Source organism: Pelobates fuscus, chromosome 1 (assembly GCF_036172605.1).
Source record: "Pelobates fuscus isolate aPelFus1 chromosome 1, aPelFus1.pri, whole genome shotgun sequence".
Classification (NCBI taxonomy): domain Eukaryota; kingdom Metazoa; phylum Chordata; class Amphibia; order Anura; family Pelobatidae; genus Pelobates; species Pelobates fuscus.
The window spans coordinates 377,826,068-377,848,533 of NC_086317.1; the positions used below are offsets into that span (position 1 = coordinate 377,826,068).

Sequence of the window (22,466 nt, forward strand, 5' to 3'; positions counted from 1 at the left end):
CTTACTTTCCGTTAAGAAGAAGTGACGCAAACGCAGGAAGTCCTGCACCCCTCCCCTCATTACCCTCATCCACTTCCGCTTCCTCCTCCAGTACAGGATCCACCCCCCCTCGTACTAAATCTCCCCTTCCGGAACCAGAATCCACCCCCATTAGAAACGAATATCCTGATTTGGCGCCACTTTAGACTTCCGGTCAAGCTTCATCTAGCTCGGCTCGAAGTGTTTTATTTACGACCTTTTCCCAAAACCGACCTCCCACATCCCCATACCCTATCTCTCCCCGACCGGAACCCATGACTGACGCCTCTCTACGTAGCCCCATCCAAACCCGACAGTTGACTGGTGCCCAACAATTAAAGCACTATCAGATGCCTCTTCGTCTGAATCCCGGGTCAGCTTATATCGATGCCGCAGGTCAAATGGCACACGCTGACCCAGTCTTCGTATATGTCCCATTTACCACAACCGATCTTTTAAACTGGAAGACCCATAATTCCTCGTATACTGAGAAACCACAAGCTATGACTGATCTGTTCACCTCAATAGTACAGACGCATAATCCGACATGGGCTGATTGCCAGCAGTTACTAATGACTTTATTTAACAATGAGGAAAGGACAAGAATAAATCAAGCAGCCATTAAAGCATTAGAGGATAGAGCCCGTGCTTTGAACCAAGCCAATCCAGCAGCATGGGCCGCGACACACTATCCCAACACCGATCCCGATTGGAACGTAAATGGTGCTGATATGGTTCAACTCAGAGCCTATAGAGACGCTATAATTGCTGGCATGAAAGCCGGAGGAAAGAAAGCCATTAACATGTCGAAGACAGTTGAGGTGATCCAGAAAAGCGATGAAGCGCCCAGTGTCTTTTATGACCGATTATTGGAGGCATACCGCTTGTATACCCCCTTTAATCCGGAAGACGCAGACAATTCCCGAATGGTTAACTCCGCCTTTGTCAGCCAAGCATACGGAGATATTAAGCGCAAGCTACAAAAGTTAGAAGGGTTTGCAGGTATGTCCATCACCCAACTAATGGAGGTAGCAAATAAGGTCTATATGAACAGGGATACAGAAAGTAAGAAAGAGGAAGAGCGCAAGATGCGTAAAAAGGCTGATATGCTAGCGGTAGCGATCGCAGGCGTAGATAAACGGGGCCCAGATAGAGGCAATAATAGATGGAGTAGGGAGCCTTTGAGTAGGGATCAGTGTGCGTATTGCAAGGAAGAAGGGCATTGGAGGAACGAATGTCCGCAAAGAGAGCAGTACGAGAGGGTCCTACCCAGGGCAGGCTACGGAAACTTTAGAGGCAGAGCGAGAGGTAGAGGAGGCCCCGGAGGGAGTAATGGTTATAGAGGGAGTAATGGGAACAGAGGAAGTGTTAGGGAAGACAGGTATATTCCAGCAGCGCAAAGGTCCCGCGATAGAGAAGGTAGGGACTTTGTAGGATTGGCTGACACTGTCATGGAGGACTATTGATACCGACCGGGCTCCATCCCCCTTGGTCGAGCGGAGCCTATGGTCGATGTATCAATAGGGGGGAAAAGGAGTGCGTTCATGATCGACACTGGTGCTGAACATTCAGTGGTGACTAATCTAGTTGCTCCTCCATCTGGAAGGACTATTACTGTGATAGGAGCAACTGGAAGAAGTGCTGAAAGACCGGTTCTTAAAAGTCGACTCTGTACATTGGGAGGCCACGTAGTAAAACACCAATTCCTTTATATGCCTGAATGTCCAGTCCAATTGCTGGGACGTGATATGCTATCCAAATTACAAGCGCAGATTACGTTCCTACCAGATGGAACAACATCTTTAAAGTTTAATGGACCTTCAGGTATTATGACTTTATCCGTACCAAAGGAAGAAGAGTGGCGACTTTATACAGTGTTGACTAGCCAAAACCCTAGGAGTGATGAGACATTGTTTAACATACCAGGAGTTTGGGCAGAGAACAACCCACCAGGACTGGCCCGCAATATTCCACCAATAAAAATTGAACTGAAACATGGGGTTTATCCAGTGAGCCTAAGACAATATCACATTCCGCAGAAGGCTAAGAAGAACATCCAATCCTATCTGGATAAGTTCATACGGTATGGTATCCTAAAATTCTGTACTTCCCCCTGGAACACCCCATTGCTGCCTGTTCAAAAGCCCGGTACAGATGAGTATCGACCTGTACAGGACTTAAGAGCAGTCAATGATGCGGTTGTTAGCATACATCCAGTTGTACCCAATCCATATAACCTGCTTGCTTTAATTCCGGGCGGGGCTACTTACTTCACAGTCTTAGATCTCAAAGATGCCTTCTTTTGCCTCCGAATTGCCGCAGAAAGCCAATGTATTTTCGCTTTCCAATGGGAGAACGCTGTAACGGGCTCAAAACGCCAAATGACTTGGACAAGACTGCCCCAAGGGTTTAAAAATTCACCTACCCTATTTGGTTCAGCTCTAAGTCAAGATCTACTGGATTTCGAGTCTATCCCAGGAGAATGTGTATTGTTACAATATGTAGATGACTTGTTGATAGCAGCAGTTACAAAAGAAAAATGTCAGCAAGCAACGCACGATCTACTACATATTCTCTGGAAGGCAGGATACAAGGTGTCCAGGAAGAAGGCTTTGATGAGTGCCCCAGCATTAGGTCTACCTGATCACACACGACCATTCTACTTATATGTACACGAGCAAAGAAGAATGGCTGTGGGAGTATTGACACAGTACTTGGGATCATGGCAAAGACCTGTTGCCTACATGTCTAAGCAACTGGATGCAGTGGCCAGCGGACTTCCACCTTGTCTAAGAGCCGTAGCTGCAGCCGCCCTGCTAGTAGCTGAAGCCGATAAACTCACTCTGGGTCAAGAACTTTATGTACGAGTCCCACATGCAGTACAGACGTTGTTGGATTACAAAGGAAATCATTGGTTTAGTAATAGCCGTATGACCAAGTATCAAGCAATGTTGTGTGAAAACCCAAGAGTGCATTTAGAGACTGTAAACACCTTAAATCCAGCTACCCTTTTGCCGCAACCTACTGAAAGTCAACATGATTGTTTGGAAGTAATGGATGAAGTATTTTCAAGTAGACCAGATCTTCGTGATTTTCCCATCCAGAACCCCGATGTTCAATATTACACCGACGGCAGTAGTTATGTGAAAGAAGGGATCCGCTATGCAGGATATGCAGTGACAACAATAGACAAGGTGATAGAAGCTCGGCCACTGGCGAAAGGAACATCAGCACAAAAGGCAGAATTAATAGCACTAACACGAGCGTTACAATTGGCTGAAGGTTTAAGAGTAAATATCTATACGGACTCTAAGTATGCGTTTTTAATCACTCATGCCCACGGAGCTTTGTATAAAGAAAGAGGACTACTGAATTCAGAGGGCAAAGAAATCAAGTACGCAGCTGAAATCCTACAACTATTGGAAGCAGTGTGGGAGCCGAAAGAAGTCGGTATCATACATTGTCGAGCGCATCTGAGAGGAGATGGTGATGTAACCAAGGGAAATCGGATGGCAGATAGTGCAGCTAAGCGTGCTGCTGAATCAGGAAGACAGGAGTATGTGGGGCATATAGCTGCTCTTATACCAACTCCACTGTCCCAATGGACTCCAGTTTATACAGCTCAAGAAGAGGAGTGGTTAAAGACTGAACCGGGAAAGTATTTGGAGAACAAGTGGTATCAGCTAGAAGATGGAAGAATAGTCATACCAGCATCACTAGCGGTAGAAATTGTCCAAAATTATCACAACGGGACACATTCTGGGAGAGACAGTACTGAAGAATCTCTCAGGAAACATTTCTACATACCAAGATTGTCCAACTTGACTCAGGCCATTGTACGCAGATGTGTAACGTGTGCTAAGAATAATGCAAGACAAGGACCAGTAAAGCCACCAGGAGTCCAGTTTATGGGGGGACTCCCCATGTCCGATCTACAAATAGACTTTACAGTAATGCCTAAATCGGGTGGACATCGTTACCTGTTGGTAATTGTGTGCACCTATTCAGGCTGGGTAGAAGCATGTCCTACTCGTACAGAGAAAGCAGGAGAAGTTGTAAGATTCCTGCTACGAGAAATAATACCCCGATATGGACTACCCTGTTCTATAGGATCGGACAATGGTCCAGCTTTTGTTCATCAGTGCCTACAACAACTGACTCATATGCTTGGTATAAAGTGGAGGCTTCATACTGCATATAGACCCCAGAGTTCTGGTAAGGTAGAGAGAATGAATAGAACTATAAAGAACCAGTTGGCTAAAATGTGTCAGGAAACCCAACTTAAGTGGAACGTTCTCTTACCCATAGCTTTATTGCGAATCCGCAGTACCCCTACCAGAAGGATGGGCCTCTCTCCTTTTGAAATCATGTATGGGCGACCACCTCCCGTACTTGGTAACTTAAGGGGGGACTTGAGTCAGTTGGGAGAAGGAATTACCCGGCAGCAGGTTGTAGAGTTGGGTAAGACTATGGAGGAGGTACAGAAATGGGTACAAGATAGATTACCTGTGAATATTTATCCCCCTGTTCATAGTTATCATCCAGGAGACCAAGTGTGGATTAAAGAGTGGAATAATGTACCGTTAGGGCCCAAGTGGAGAGGTCCTTATGTTGTTCTTTTGTCTACCCCTACAGCGATAAAAGTAGCCGAAGTAACTCCGTGGATACATCACTCCAGGGTTAAACCAGCAGCAGTCGATTCTTGGCAAATTACAGCAGATCCAGAGAATCCCTGCAAGATCCGGTTGAAACGCACTACTCAGTCGGAGTAACGAGGAATTATTGTGGATTACAAATTTTATTGTTACAGGTGTGAGTGAGAAGGCCATAATAAAGCCTGTCCGCTTACCAACACATAGTGTATAAGCCAGGAAAGTCTCGAAGGGACACCTGTGAAGACGAGCAGAACTCCATTCCCTGCAGCCCTCACATCCTGGAAGCTGAGGTTCCATCGCACGGACGAAGACTGAGGATGACGGCGAAAGATGTGCTTTTGATTGTGTTTATTTATATGTGTTTTTATATTCAGGAAGGTAGAGGTACCGACACTCCTAGCTGTGAGGTATGCATTAAGACTACGAGAACAGGTAACCATATTTCCCAAACCCTAATTTGGCATTCACAATACGAATGTAAAGGAGAGGTATCAAGATGTAGATACCTAAATATAGACTATAGTGTGTGCCATTTAGGAGTAGGAGAACCTAAGTGCTTCAGTCCAGAGTATCAACCTCGTACAATCTGGTTGACTCTCAGGAATGGAGATCCTCAGGGGACCCTAATTAATAAAACGGTGTTAGAATCCGTACATTCTTCGGGTGTTCTGCTATTTGATGCATGTAAGGCGATATCAAGTGGTAGAAAACCGTGGAATGTATGTGGGGATCTTAGATGGGAGAGGACGTATGGGTCTAATGATAAATATATTTGTCCCAGTAGTAAAAATAAATATGTGAGTCCTAGATGCCCAAATAAAGACTATAACTTTTGTCCATATTGGTCTTGTGTGGGGTGGGCGACTTGGGGACAGACAGTAGATAAAGACATGATAGTGACTAAGTTGCCGACTAGCCCTTATTGTAAGTCTATGGAATGCAACCCAGTCCATATACTTATTAATAACCCCGACAAGTTCCTAGATAAGTATGGAAATTTATTTGGGTTTCAGATATACGGGACGGGTTTAGATCCTGGGACATTATTGTTTATAGGAATAGAGACTGATACGGTATCCTCCCAGACTCATCAAGTATACCATTCCTTTTATGAAGAGATGAGTATAGATAATAAGATCCCCCATAACGCTAAAAACCTGTTCATTGACCTAGCTGAAAGTATTGCCGGTAGTCTTAATGTTACCAACTGCTATGTGTGTGGAGGTACTAACATGGGAGACCAATGGCCTTGGGAAGCAAAGGAGGTAATGTCCGGTTCTGAGGCAGTTGACCAACTAATATCTACACAAGCCGATTATCATTTGAGTGTTAGAGGTAAATCTGAGTGGAGATTAAAGACCTCCATCATAGGTTATGTTTGCATAGCAAGGAAAGGAATAATGTATAATACTTCTGTAGGAGAATTAACTTGTCTAGGGCAAAAAGCTTATGATGATGATACTAAAAATACAACTTGGTGGTCGGCTTCAAATGTCTCAGAACCATCTAACCCGTTTGCTAGATATGCCAGTTTAAAGGATGTGTGGTTTGATTTATCCATCACATCTACCTGGAGAGCCCCAGCAAATTTGTACTGGATCTGTGGTAAGAAAGCCTATTCGGAGTTGCCACAGGACTGGGAAGGGGCATGTGTGTTGGGTATGCTCAAACCATCCTTCTTCTTGTTACCGATTGAAACAGGTGAGACTTTAGGTGTTAAAGTGTATGATGTGAATCATAGGAAGAAAAGGGGACCCTTAGAGATAGGCACCTGGGAAGATAATGAATGGCCTCCCCAGCGTATCATAGATTATTATGGGCCAGCCACGTGGGCAGAAGATGGTACCTTTGGTTATAGAACCCCAATTTATATGCTCAACCGTATTATAAGATTACAGGCGGTGGTTGAGATTATTACTAATGAGACCTCACAAGCACTCAATCTTCTAGCGAAGCATAATACCAGGATGAGGACAGCAGTGTACCAAAATAGATTAGCCTTGGATTACCTTTTGGCAGTAGAGGGAGGTGTATGTGGGAAGTTTAACCTGAGCAATTGCTGTCTTCAAATAGATGACGAAGGGCAAGCAATAGCTGAGCTTACTAGCCATATGGTTAAACTAGTGCATGTGCCTACTCAGGTATGGAAAGGGTACAATCCAAGTAGTTGGTTTGGTAGCTGGTATGAGTGGTTTGGAGGGCTTAAGGCAGTGGTAGGTGGAGTCCTACTGATTTTACTGTTGTGTCTACTCCTACCGTGTCTTATACCCTTAGTAGTTAGGTCTGTGCAAAGCCTGATAGGAAGTATAGCAGAGAGGAAGGCTGCTGCACAGATAATGGCGATATATAAGTATAAGGCTCTAGATCAAGGAGAACCAATGCAGGAAGATGAGTGTTAAAAGATTCACATCATAAGATAAGTCTGGTCTGGTTCATGGTAACCTGAGGTATATGCAAACCAAGGTTAAGTGATGCCTCAAGTAATTGTGAAATATCAGAGGCATCAAAGGGGGGAATGTGATGTAATTCCAGTAAAATACAAGTTTAGCAGGCTAAGATTGCCACAAGGCATATGTATGTATATGTGTTTGTAGTATCAGTTAGTTAATAACACGTAGCTAAGATACTGTCATCACTGTACTGACCAGGTGCAGGAATGTAAGAACTGGAATTACGCGTCCCTCTCCTTTGTATCAGATGAGCCACGTGGTTAGACCGGATGGATGAGTTTAGACTCTATTCATTAAATAGGTTAAGGGTATGTGTGGGTGTAGTTAATTGTGGGAGGAGCTACAGTGCTATATAAGGAATGTACTCTATGTATTCAGTACTCAGACTTTGCTGTATTTTGGTGACGCTAGTCCCTCTGAGTCCCGATCGGTGATCCAATAAAGAATCTCTTCCTTCCTGAAGAAACCTGTGTCCATCTCTCTGTGCTTGGCTTCCGTCAGTTTCTCCCGTATCAATATCTCTGTTAATATTTTGTATGTGGATGTGATGATACCAGCTACTTTGATACTGACTCTATGTTATTTTCCGCTACAGGCCTCTGTCTTGGCGCATCATTTTACATCTCCTTGTGTCGATGTAGATGCATAAAAATTATTACGCAATCCTTCCTGCTTCATTTCTGCAATGAAGATGTAACACGTTTTGGCATCACAGAACTTACACAGACCAATAGGATGATGTCTTGATCTATATTGACCCTCCTCTTGACCTGAACTTTACCCTGTTGTGGTTTCCGTTTGGTCTCTGATTAGGGTGTTATTACACTACTGTAAGCCTCTGGCATTTGACGTTGGCTTGTTTTTCGACTCTCTGTACTGCTGTAATCCTGACCTCTGCTAGTTTACATGAATTCATGTACTTTTATTATCCTGACCCTGGCTTGTTCTTCCATTTACAATTTATCTCTCTATTAGTATTTAGTCTGATCAATTCTGTAGACTGGTAATATACTCTGCCCTACCTTTCTCTATTCTGACCTCAGTTCTGTGTAGTTGAGTATTGTAATCCTGAAAGTCAATTACTTGTCAAATATCCCCATTATAAAATTGTAAAGCATTGCAGCATATGTTGGCACTATTTAAACGTTAAGACTTCTTGCTGCATCTCAGCCATTTGAGGGGATTCCCGAGTATATCATAAAGAAAACACTGAACAATAGATGTCAACATTGAAAGGAGGAAACCACTTCTCTTTCCTATTCAAAAACATTGCTTCCGTTCTCAAGTTTGCCAAACAACTCCCAGAAGAAATAGACAGCAATTGGAGTAATAAGCATAAGTGGAACAGATGACACAAAAGTGGAACTCAACTCAGACTTGAATAATGGTGGGGAGAGTATCTTGGTTTAGATCTTCTTTGCAGCACCAGGACAGAAGAGAATTGCAGCTCTTTAAAAGGAGATCTGAACTGAGGAAAGTCCCTCATGCTGCTAGAACCCAAGGACACAAACCCATAATTTGCACAAACTAAACTATTACTAAACATAGCTTTATAATAATCAATAGCTATTACTCAGACTGTTATTTTATGAATAAGGTGCAAAGTGACCTAACAAGACAATAGTACTGAAAATGGACATCAAGAAAATATAGATCTTGAAAACTTCTAATGAAAACCCAGGACACCCACATAAGTGAAAGATATATCTAGAAATAAAAACAGACATAAAGGTATAATATGATTTATATCTAGTGTCAAATTCATCTCATTTTAAAATTTTTGGTAAAATATGACACCAGAACTGGTGGATAACAATGTTATGCAACGGAAAAAAAACAAGCCATTGCCTTGTTAGGATGATAAGGATTGTATTGAGCATGGGCTACAAGTCAGGCTCGTGTCATTGCTACAGTGCAGATGCCTAATAGAAAAAGAGAAAGTTATTAATAAAAACCTACCATTCTCTTCGTCCGATGGTGCTGCAGGACATGTAGAATTTTCCACCAAACTGTCTGTGTTATTTTGACCTATATTCACTGAAGACTGTTGTGTCCTCCTGATGTATTCTTCCACCATCCGAGTTTCATGAAATACCCCTTCAACAGATTCATATGCGTGTTCTAACTTTGTCACATTTTCCACGGTTAGTTGTGATGTCTCATGATTGGGGTTGTCTTGAGCTGGATCTTTACGACTGAATGTGTGGTTCGGCATGATTCCCCCCAGAATTCTGACAATGTTCTTATTCTTTGTATATATCAGTCTTTTGTGGTTCCATTGACGTAGGCAGCTTGAAACTCTAGCATTCTGGTACAATGAAATAGATGGATATTCATATTCAAGTATTAAACTAGTTCAGAAATACCATAATGTACAGATCCCTATTTCATGTTGTCTTGCCTAACTCCCTACTTGCCCTTTCAGCTTTCAACTGAAATGATGCTAAACAAAGTGACAAATGATCCTGGGCATCAGTGGCATTTGGCTTCTCAGGTTCAAATTGTATCTCTCAGATTGCTCTCTCAGCACTTGTGTCTCAGGTAGATGCTGTAGATGCTCTATACTCTACTGGGAAAGACTAAGATTTGGATTTTAGCCCATTCTAAATTTTATTTGGGGCCAATGATTTGATTCCTTTGTAATCCAATATCATAGAGAATCAGATGACACCTTTTTACATCTCTTCCCGAATGACATGCTACTTCTTAAAGTTTTGATATCTTAAAAACAGAGCTGTTAATGATCTTCCTTTATCTCCAGTTGCAACAAATATTTCAAAGTAAAATCACTTTTGTAGTTGATAATGTCACAATTTCACTACCTCCCCAAATTACTAAAACAATGATTTTTTTTCTGCTTTAATTAATGGAAAACTTACACATTAGAAATTATTACATTTATTTCTGGCATTGAACTGTTCCTTTGTTAGTTTACATTGAGGGCCACCCACTATTTAAAAAAAACAAACAAATTGTGGCGGACCGCCTGGCAATCGATGCTCCTAGTGCTCACCGAGTACTCCACCAGACACCATCAGCACTGTAGTCCCTGCTTCCAGCTTGGTTAGGGTCTCGCTGTCCTCCACCCACCCTGGAACCAAGACTAGGATCCAGCTTCCAGTGGGCCAACCTCTCCTAGTCCAGAGAGCAAAGCAGGCCGCTCTTACAAGAGCATGTGATTATAATCCCAGGGGATTAGACTCTATGCTGAGGGCAGGAACTTGTTTATTGGTAGCCACAACTGGCCTTATATGCAAGTCCCCATGCAATGGGCACTCCCCCCTGGACCTGAGAGTTAACCACTGTAGAAACAAATACAAAATTACATTGGCTCTCAGATCCAGGACACTCCCACACATATTAGCTTAATCCCTCCTCTGTACCTGGGAGATAATTGAGTCATGAACTGAACTAAACTCAATTATCTCCAGACACAAAAACCACACATTTTTATAAAACCCCCAAAATACCTTTAAAACATACAAAAACCCCACAAACGTTACATCCCGTGATATGGGTGACCAACATATCCAAAAAAACTCCCAGATAAGTTCAGGGGTTCAGGAATTTCCTAGAAGTCTTATTTATGACCGACCGCACGCATGGTCCTATGCCCAAAATAGTTCGGTCTAGTTCGGTAGTTTGGAAAACGAACAAACTACCGAACATAGTCAATGTTCTTACCCTGGAGCTTGTTCCCCTCATCCAGACGAACAATTTCACCGAACAGTGCCCTTCTAAATTGTATAGAACCGAACGCAGGCGATAATGGAAGTCCAGCAGTGTTCGGGAGTTTCTGTGTCCGATTTTAGTTCTATGATATTCATGCCCAAACACTGCTGCCTGCGTTCATGCGAACAAGATGGGCGCCACCTCGTGGATGTCCATAACAATTGCGGCCACCCAGACAAAAAATTAGAACACTGTGGGGAGAACTGTTCCAAGGTGTTAATAGAAACATGGAAACATAGAATGACGGCAGATAAGAACCATTCGGCCCATCTAGTCTGCCCAGTTTTCTAAATACTTTCATTAGTCTCTGGCCTTATCTCTTTAATTAGGATAGCCTTATGCCTATCCCACGCATGCTTAAACTCCTTTACTGTGTTAACCTCTACCACTTCAGCTGGAAGGCTATTCCATGCATCCACTACCCTCTCAGTAAAGTAATACTTCCTGATATTATTTTTAAACCTTTGTCCCTTTAATTTAAGACTATGTCCTCTTGTTGTGGTAGTTTTTCTTCTTTTAAATATAGTCTCCTCCTTTACTGTGTTGATTCCCTTTATGTATTTAAATGTTTCTATCATATCCCCCCTGTCTCGTCTTTCCTCCAAGCTATACATGTTAAGATCCTTTAACCTTTCCTGGTAAGTTTTATCCTGCGATCCATGAACCAGTTTAGTAGCCCTTCTTTGAACTCTCTCTAAGGTATCAATATCCTTCTGAAGATAGGGGTGATTATTTCTGATGACTTAAAGGTAGGCAGACAATGTAATAGAGCAGCAGGAAATGCTAGCAGAATGCTTGGTTGTATAGGGAGAGGTATTAGCAGTAGAAAGAGGGAAGTGCTCATGCCATTGTACAGAACACTGGTGAGACCTCACTTGGAGTACTGTACACAGTACTGGAAACCATATCTTCAGAAGGATATTGATACCTTAGAGAGAGTTCAAAGAAGGGCTACTAAACTGGTTCATGGATTGCAGGATAAAACTTACCAGGAAAGGTTAAAGGATCTTAACATGTATAGCTTGGTGGAAAGACGAGACAGGGGGGATATGATAGAAACATTTAAATACATAAAGGGAATCAACACAGTGAAGGAGGAGACTATATTTAAAAGAAGAAAAACTACCACAACCAGAGGACATAGTCTAAAATTAGAAGGACAAAGGTTTAAAAATAATATCAGGAAGTATTACTTTACTGAGAGGGTAGTGGATGCATGGAATAGCCTTCCAGCTGAAGTGGTAGAGGTTAACACAGTAAAGGAATTTAAGCATGCGTGGGATAGGCATAAGGCTATCCTAACTATAAGATAATGCCAGGGACTAATGAAAGTATTTAGAAAACTGGGCAGACTAGATGGGCCGAATGGTTCTTATCTGCCGTCACATTCTATGTTTCTATGTTTCTATGTTTAAGATATGGTCTCCAGTACTGTGTACAGTACTCCAAGTGAGGTCTCACCAGTGTTCTGTACAATGGCATGAGCACTTCCCTCTTTCTACTGCTAATACCTCTCCCTATACAACCAAGCATTCTGCTAGCATTTCCTGCTGCTCTATTACATTGTCTGCCTACCTTTAAGTCATCAGAAATAATCACCCCTAAATCCCTTTCCTAATAGGTGTTAACAAGCTCCCGGGTGGTCCCTGGTTCAAGTGTCTGTTCGGTTTCCGAACAGCATAGCAAAAAGGCAGGAACAAAGTCTTTTATGGGCCTTTTTGCAGGGCCCATAGTCCGAAGGCAGGAGGCTTGCAAAAAGGCCCCTCCAAGAACCAGTGGTGAAGTTACTTTCACCACACAAACAAAGTTATTTTTCTATAATGCAACTGCAGTGTTTTAGAGGTTTGGAGTGTTCCTTTAAAAGAACATACCGTATATACTCGAGTATAAGTCGAGTTTTTTTAGCACATTTTTTGTGCTGAAAAACGCCCACTCGACTTATACTCAAGTCAATGTCTGTATTATGGCAACTTACATTGCCAAAATACAGACATTGACTCGAGTATAAGTCCTGTTGGGGGCTGGCAGCGAGCTGTAACTTACCTTTCCTGCAGCTCCTGTCAGCTCCCTTCTCTCTCCTCCGTTCTGGTCAGCTCCCTTCTCCGCAACTGTAAGTCTTGCGAGAGCCGCGGGGTCAGAGCGTTGCCACGGGTCACACCGCGAGACTTACAGTGGAGGAGAAGGGAGCTGACCGGAACGCAGGAGAGAGAAGGGATCTGACAGGATCTGCAGGAAAGGTAAGTTACAGCTTGCTGCCAGCCCCCCTCCTACACAGCCCATCCACTGGACCACCAGGGAATGAGAGCCCCCCTCCCTGGCCAGCTAACAAGCAGGGAGGGGTGACGAAAATAAAAAAATAAAAATTTAAATAATATCAAAATAAAATAAAAATATTAATAATATAAAAAAATTAAAAAAATAATAATAATTAAAAAAATTATAAAAATGCCCACCCCCCACCAAGGATCTGCATCACATAAACACACTGCATTCATACACACACACACACACACACACACTGCATTCATACACACACACACACTGTATTTATACACACACAGTGTATTCATACACACACACACTGCACTCACACACACACTGCACTCATACACACACACACTGCATTCATACACACACACACATTGTATTTATACACACACTGCATTCATACAAACACACTGCATTATATACACACACACTGCATTATATACACACACAGGGCCGGATTAAAATAGGGGCTGATGGAGCTGCAGCTTTAGGCCCAGGCCCATGGAATAGGCACATTGTAAAAAATATTTTTTTATTTTTTTTTTACAGACTGCTATTAGGTTTGACACCTGACTGGTATTTTAAGGCACAGCTGGTATTGGAGGCTTACTGGCCGTGACGGTATTGCAGTAATACCGGCAATACAAATGCAAATATTTGTCTCCGTATAAACTGAGATTACTCTGCAATACCAGCACCGGCCAGTAGGGGTCACTGTGTATGGAGAGAGGCAGGGATAGCAAGTTACAGAATCTCCCTGCCTCTCTCTACTCACTGACCCGCGGGGGAGCAGCTACACAGCACAGAGAGTCCAGACAGCAGCTCCCAGCCTGCAGAGACAGACTACAGCTCAGGTATGTGAAGGATGGGGGGAAAGGCAGCAGGGAGACATGGGGACACTGAGACACAAGGCGACACTGGGAGACGTGGGGACACTGGGAGATGGGGGGGACACTGAGACACATTGGGACACGGAGACACTAGGGACACAGTGTCTCCATGTCTCCCAGCTAGTGTCCCTAGTGTCAAAAAAATCGCATTGAGTACGCAGAACGTCCATAGGAAAGCATTGAGTAAGAAAAATATAGGATTACACTTTTTCTACTCATTCTCAGATTTATTTGTGGCTTGTTTTTTGGACTCTTTAAAACGTTTTTTTTTTTTTTTATTAAACTGTTTATGTTCCTTTATTTAATCCACTTTACTGGTTTATATACAGCTACAACATATCACTGCAATGTGAAAGAAAGCATTTTTGTTTTTTACTTGATTACATCTGTCTTCCGTGAGACAGGTTGCTTCAAACAAAGCCTATAACTTGCTGTGGCTAATATCACCATTCAGCCTGTTTCCACTTACATTTTGCTGACACAAAATATCTCAGTTAAGGTTGGTTGTTTATCAAGGTGGAAATATTACAAATTGAAAGGAATGACCTATTCATTCTTCTCATAGGAAAGCTACGTGGGTTTTGTTCGCTAATTAAAGGCAAGCTTTCTTGAGCTCTTAACTCACAGGGTGATAGATTAGAAGCATCCTCTGAAATATCTTCTTCAGGAACACGTATTGCACATACTCAGACTGTGAGGAAATCCATAATGGCTTGATTTCTCCTCATATACGGGGGAATTTATCAAGGCAAAAACATAGTACAATCACCATGGAAACCAGGAGTTCTCTCACTATTTACCACTTTGCACCCAAAATAGCCCCAGTTTTGCCTTGATAAATCTCGCCTGTTTTATTTATTTACTCTTTGAGAGAATCATCCGAGACAATAATTCCTTTACATTTTTTTTTAATTATTTTTCTTCCAGGGTCATTTAACTGTAGAACTAACGTAGATGCAAAAATAATAATAATTCTAATAATAATAGCAATTATTCTACTATTTGTACTTATAGTGATTTGCAATAATCCGAGACACAATGCATCCGTTTTTAACTGATCACATATTGCGGATTGCATGTCAGGCAACAGTATCTCTATGGTCATATTATGTCACAACAAGTGACTAATACATGTCCATAACTATGGATATGTGTTGTAGCAATTATACCCAAATTTGACACAAATCATTCAACAACAGTTACAGAAAACAAATTAAAAGCGTTATCTCATATAAATGGGTTGGAATCCAAATCTGGTACCAAACAGCAGTGGAGGCTGGTCCAAAATGGCAGACGGGGTGTGTGTGTTAATAAAAATAATGTTGTGTTAGTTTAGCGTTTTCCTTCACTCATTATTGATGACAGGAGAGGCTGAGAAATTCATCATATAAACATTCGGAAAAAGCTTGAGGGTGGAAATAGACATACAAATCAGCATCTACACTCACCTTGAACATACTATAACTCCCACTAACTGGAAGTCCCAATACTGGATGTGGTAATGTGGCAGTAAAAAGCACATAATATATTCTCAATAGCACATGGCCATTTTGCAGTGTTTTCTCAGTTATCCTAGAGAAACAGCACATAAAATAGAGAATGTAACACAGCGGGACTCTGGTCCTATATCCCAAATATATCCCATATAGCTGGTCTCAAATCCAAAACTTTGAAAATATGTAAAGAAATAAAAATATATAAGACCACGTGATAACTAGTATGCACTACTGGCCGAACAAACCAGTTATAATATAAATATCCTTACATAATTCCTCAATTACCTGAAATATACCAATAAACGTCTGTATAGTAATGTTAATCACTTTTACTCAATGGTGTGATTTTTTTTTTTCTAGCTTTTCCTGAAAAATACTCCACAGTTCTTTATATTCAATAAATCTCAATAAATAATAATAATTACTTTTCTATGTCACTACCCCGTGAGGTCTTTGTTTTCTTTCCTTGAAAGAAAAGGAAACATAAAATGTATGTATAAATAGCAAGATGGTCTCATACAGACAGATTATCTGTGTGTGAGACAGTAGATGAATATCCACTGCTCATAAATACATTTAATGTGTGTTTGAATATTAATAAAGTGGTATGCACAGTATATCATTGTTGCCCTATACATTAGAATGAATTAAGAGCTTGTGGTGGGGAATATAATTGAAGATGTTCTCAAGAGACCTTTTATTTTAGTTTCAAATGCTATAAATTAAACTGATTGATGAAAAAATGCCAAATGCAGATAGTTCCTAGGCATTCGTTTTAATTGAAAGTATACAGAATATGTAGCAGATCCCCTAAAGACATTGTAATGTAGTTCAAATGGGGTTTAGGAACAGTAGGAGGCGTCTCATTTAAATACTGTATGGATAAGAACAGTTACATGTGAAATAAAATCCATGGTATGGTGAATAAAAAATATGAAAAATCCCCTAAATGCACACTGAATCACACTGGATTTCTGTACAGCTAGCTTAGTATTTTCTCCATGGATGACTTCCTCTTTGCATCGACCAACTCACCATGGCAATCACATTTGACATGTTTGTTAGACTCAGCAGAAGTACCTTAATTTATCAAAGTGCGGGTTAGACTTAGGGCATCTCCCATGAAAGGTAAAAATAACAATAATCTTCAGCTTGCTATGTTATGTAACCATTAACACCTTGAAGACCAAATTACTAAGCAGCACAATGCAGAAGCCATAGTCATAGGGCATAGGCACACATAGAGTTAACCCACACTCTTTGAAAAGGTCAATTTATATTTGCAGGGCTCTAAATCTGTTTGTCTCAATAACATGCTTTCCTTTTGTTCGTTTTCTTTGTCCCCTTGGTTTGATTCATGGTTGTAACACCTATTTGTATTCCTTGCATACTTGGGGGACACACTTTATGATTTTCTTAGTTGAATGAAGCGCCACTGCAAGAAGGCCTTTTTATGACAAGAGTTGTTTAGTTTCCTTGTTAAAGTCTACAAAAGATCGTTATTTTTTTACAAGAGTGTTTTAAGGACTGGAGGTTTTAACTGCTAACTGTAAAATTTAGCCCAAAACATCAGCGTATGGAAAAATAGCTCCGTTGGAGAGTTTATGAGCTAGGTTTGAGAATTTTTAGAGAATGAGTGGAACATGAAAAAAAAGTAAAAAGAAAGTGAAGTATATTACGGCTGGTTCCATATGGACAGGCCCACCAACATAATGGATACATTGGAATTGAAATAGTGAACACCATGATTTATATAGCAGGGTACATCTTTAATTATATAATCACTGAGTATAATTTCAAAGAGGTACTTTTCTTCCCATGAGGGGTATATATATATATATATATATATACACACACACAGCACCTGTCTGTTACTTTGCTATGGAAGCAGTAAGGGTGTACTTAGTTTTTAACACATTACTTCTCCATTTTGGCTTTATTTTTGTTAAAGAAATCATAACACGGTGTAATAGGAATCATAAGCACACTAGCAAATCTAAAACAGAATGACTGAAAAAGTGCAGGATCATGGTGTTGCAATGGCCCAGTCAAGTCCTGACCTCAACCCTATTGAAATGATATGGCGGAACCTTAAGAATGCATAAACAATTGCTAGCAAACCTCAGTGAACTGAAACAATGTTGTAAAAGAAGAGTGGGGCAATATATAAATAAATAAATAAATAAATATATATATATATATATATATATATATATATATATAATTACATAGCAAAATATAAATTGAACACTTTGATGTGTGTCACATACTCCTCACTGCACTCAATGTTGTCTGCAGGGAACAGGTTATTGTATCAGTGGCTGTACAGCTGATATTTGTGTCTGTAGGATGTAGGGTTAAACCAGGGGATGTACTTTTTAACTGGCATTTAAATAGTGTAGAAATCTGCCAGTCAGCCATCAGCTTCCACTCGATACAGGTATTGTATAGTTAGTACAAAGCCTGAATGTCTTAGAGTTATAGAGGAGAGAGGTCACAAGTAAGTTCCTCTCTCTTCCTCATACATGTTGATATTCATAAAACATATGCAACATACATGTCACATGCTGTGCAAGTCATTGCTGGTTGGGTGGTTTAGAATAGTTCTATCATGATCATTCTCAGCAGTTGTGCTAGAATATACTATTTCTGGTGTGCTCAATACACAGGCTAAATATTTTTGGAGATTACATCATTAATCACCTAACACAGCAAATAATAAGAAAATATGATTAAGAGTATGTTAAGGGATTTAAAAAATGGGTGGTTGTACTGGTGTATGGAAACATTTGTACGCTCGACCTACACCTAAGCCTAATTAGATATCAGAGTGTGTTGAAATCATAAAGGATACGGAGTCCCTGGGACTTGTAGGAGTTAAGGTCCCATTTGTGCTATTTTCGTAGTCCCTGTTGTTTTGCAGGTGTATATGGACAAAGCTGTTACTATTTCAGACAACCATTCCCATACAGTTTCATTACACCTGGAAACTCATCATGTACAAAATGTGATTTAACATTTACCATGATGCTTACTTTGCAACCATAAAATATATATTTTCTTGTATCTTCCTATTATTACATCTTCGTAGTTGCAATATTTACAAATCCCACTTCACCTTCACAATAAATGTTTGCAGTATGTGATTTGCTTGGTATTAATCAGAAAAATAACAAAATTCTACAGAACAAACATTCTATCCTCTTAAGTACACTCAATGGTCTATTTACTAAAGGCAGAATTAGCCTCGGATGATATTTCTTCAATAGAAACCTGAGCACAGTTAACAATATTCAGATATTTATTTTCCAAAGTTAAAATTACATATTTTTTCCTTTAAAGCGGCACTGTCACTTTTCCGGTTTTGTTTTTCCATTTACCTTTGTATTTCCCCTTGTTTTTATTTGCTAAAAGAATCCCACAGAAGGAAAAGCTGCAGGTATCATAGACGGAGGAGAACAGAATGGGGGTGCCTAGGTATTGAGATCTGGCTCAAGGACGAAAAGACAATATAGCTTGGTTGCTTCATCTAAGTGTTGCTTCTAAGTGTCTGTGGTTGGAGATATTCTGGAGAGTTTTACAGAAGCTTCAACTGTCTAAGATTTGCGCTAAGAGTTTTCTTTTTTACGGTTACAGGTAAGATTCAACTGTAGGAAAAGGTTACTGATTGCACAAGGTTTGATTTCCTGTTGGTAATTATAAGGCATTTGATTTGATTAGTTAGCTACTTGCTATTGATTGCTGTTTAAATTAGCTATTGTTTGCAAATAAGCAGAGGCCTACCCAGGTGTTAAACATTCCTAGTGGGTGGTGATTTTAGGAGTAAATAAGGGCTGTTGTCATTAGCTTGGCTAATATAGCTTGGTTGCTTCATCTAAGTGTTGCTTCTAAGTGTGTGTGGTTGGAGATATTCTGGAGAGTGTTGCTTCTAAGTGTGTGTGGTTGGAGATATTCTGGAGAGTGTTGCTTCTAAGTGTGTGTGGTTGGAGATATTCTGGAGATAAACTGGAGGTAATCTGAGTTATTCAGGAGGATAAATAAAAAGTACAAATTTGTTTGATTTAAATTATTCACCTCATTGGAATGGCAGATTTAGTTCAGTGTAATAGTTGCCATGCATTTGTTCCACGTTCCACTTTTTGGAGGTTTGGTTGTTGTCTAATCTGTAGACAGTTCTCTATCTTGCGGCAGGAGATTGTATTTTTGAAGTCTGAGATTTGTAAATTATCTGGTAAACAAACTCAGGCAGTAACTGCTGCAAAGCCACTGCCGCAGAGACATAATAGGAATGGCAGATGGATCACTGTAGGATCTGGTCGACTTAGAGTTGAGGATAAAAGGCATATTGCACACTCTGTTGCTCTATATAATTCATTTTCTGCACTTTTAGAGTGTAATGGTGTTATGGAGACAGGCACTAAGGGTAGTGGTGTTGTGGAGAGATAGCATAAAATCTAACCTAGTAAAAGTTAGTGAGGTGAACATAGAGTCCGTTTGGGTTACGTTAGAATTTGATAATCACACAGTAATTTGTGTAGGTGTGATTTATAGGCCCCCAGGACAAATTGAAGAGTTAGATAATCTACTAGTTGAGGAAATAGCTAAAATGACAATGAAGGGGGAAGTTATCATCATGGGTGACTTTTATCTTCCTGATGTGAATTGGAAAACAAAAATAGCTGCTTGTGCCAGGAGCACACATATTCTAAACTCCCTACTGGGATTGTCTCTAAAACAAGTCGTTGAGGAGCCAACTCGTAAAGAGGCCATACTAGATTTAGTGTTAACAAATGGAGATTTGGTATCCGATATTAACCCCTTAAGGACCGGACTGTTTTTGCGATGTTGTACATTTGCGACCAGGCATCTTTTTACACTTTTGTGGTGTTTGTGTTTAGCTGTAATTTTCCGTTCTCTCATTTACTGTTCCCATACAAATTATATATTGTTTTTTTCAGGACAAAAGGGGCTTATTTTACATACCATTATTTATATAATCTCATGTAATGTAATTTTTAAAAAATGAAAAAATATGATGAAAAATTGAAAAAAATACATGTTTTTTGACTTTTATGTGAAAAATATTTTACTCATCTACAAAAGCGAATGAAAAAAACTGCTAAATAGATTCAAAATTTTGTCCTGAGTTTAAAAATACCCAGTGTTTACATGCTTTTTGCTATTTTTTTGCATGTTATAGGGCTATAAGTACAAGTAGGATATTGCGGTTTCAAAACATACATTTTTAAAATGTATCAATAGTGACATTGTAACACTATTATCTGTCATAAATCGCTGAATAACACCCCACATGTACATATTTTTCTTTTAAGTAGACAACCCAGGGTATTCAATATGGGGTATGTCCAGACTTTTTTAGTAAACACTGGCCAAAGTTAGCGTTCATATTTGTGTGTGAAAAAAGTAAAAAACTAAATTGAACGCTAATTTTGGCCAGTGTTTGTGACTAAGTGGTTACTAAAAAAGACTGGACATACCCCATTTGCAATACCTTGGGTTGTCTTCTTTTGCAAATGGTATGCCATCATGGGGTTAATTCTCATTCCTGGGCTACCATACGCTCTCAAAGGCAACGTAACCAACCTGGCCATTTTCAATGTAAAAATATTTGACCCATATATTTGACCCTGTAACTTTCAAAAACGCTATAAAACCTGTACATGGGGGGTACTGTTATACTCAGGAGACTTTGCTGAACACAAATATTAGTGTTTCAAAACTGGAAAATGTATCACAACAATTATATCATCAATAAAAGTGCTGTTTGTGTGTGAAAAATGCAAAAAAAGTAACTTTCACTGACAATATCATCGCTGTGATATGTTTTACTGTTTTGAATCACTAATATTTGTGTTCAGCGAAGTCTCCCGAGTAAAACAGTACCCCCCATGTACAGGTTTTAGGGTGTCGTAGAACGTTACAGGGTAAAATACAGTGATAGCAAATTAAATTCTCTGGACTTTCGGCCTGGGTTGGCAGGCGGGTCCCTTAAATTGCAATCAATAAAATAACTTAATTATGTAAAAATATTACATAAATACGCACGTAGAATTTAAATATATATGCATATTTATATATTTGAAGTCTACGTGTATATTTATATAATTATTTATGTAATTTTGTATATGGACATATGAATAGTTCGTATACTTTTTATTTATTTATATATACATAGATATATATACAATTTCATTCTAAGTGTATTTTGATATAAATATATATATATTAATATCAAAATACAGTTAGAATAACATTTCGTATAGATATATAATTTTTTTTTACATTTTTATTATTATTTTTACATGTTTAATTTAATTTAAATTACTTATTATTTGTATTTTATAATAATATATATACACAATATATATAGTTATTATATATATTATATATATACGTGTGTAATTTAATTATAAGTGCATTTTTATATTAATATATGTACATATTAATATAAAAATACACTTAGCATGACATTATATATATGATATGTAGACATATATTATATAGGTATAATATATGTCTATATATCATATATATATATATACACATATATAATAATAATTTTTTTATTAACTTTAACTTTTATTTTTATGATTTTACACATGCAGGGAGACTGCCTGTCAGCACATACAGTCCCCCTGCAGGCAGACACTAGGACACCTATTGTGACCATGTGGTCGCCCTTTTGAGCGATCACATGGCCACAGGGGTCCTAATTCGCCATGGGGAGACTGTTTGGGCTGCAGGCAGTCTCCCCACAACGGGAGCACCGCCGATCGCCGCCGGGGGAACGACGGCGATCGGGTAAGTAAATCTTAAAGTTAGGACGGTTCAGGACCGTCATCGGTCGGCAATGGAAAAATGCCGATGACGGTCCTGAACCGTCGTCCGTCCTTAAGGGGTTAATGTAGGTGAAAGTTTTAGGATCCAGTGATCATC

General features: G+C 39.8%; 1 protein-coding gene across 1 annotated transcript in view; it reads right to left on the reverse strand.

Annotated features, from left to right (window-relative positions):
• ERICH6B (glutamate rich 6B) overlaps window positions 1–22,466 on the reverse strand; it is a 224,478-nt gene that overhangs the window by 190,369 nt on the left and 11,643 nt on the right. The window contains exon 2 of the mRNA XM_063444714.1: window positions 9,083–9,431. Within this exon, the coding sequence (XP_063300784.1) occupies window positions 9,083–9,338 (256 nt within the window). The 5' untranslated portion in view covers window positions 9,339–9,431. The remainder of the gene's footprint in view (window positions 1–9,082; window positions 9,432–22,466) is intronic.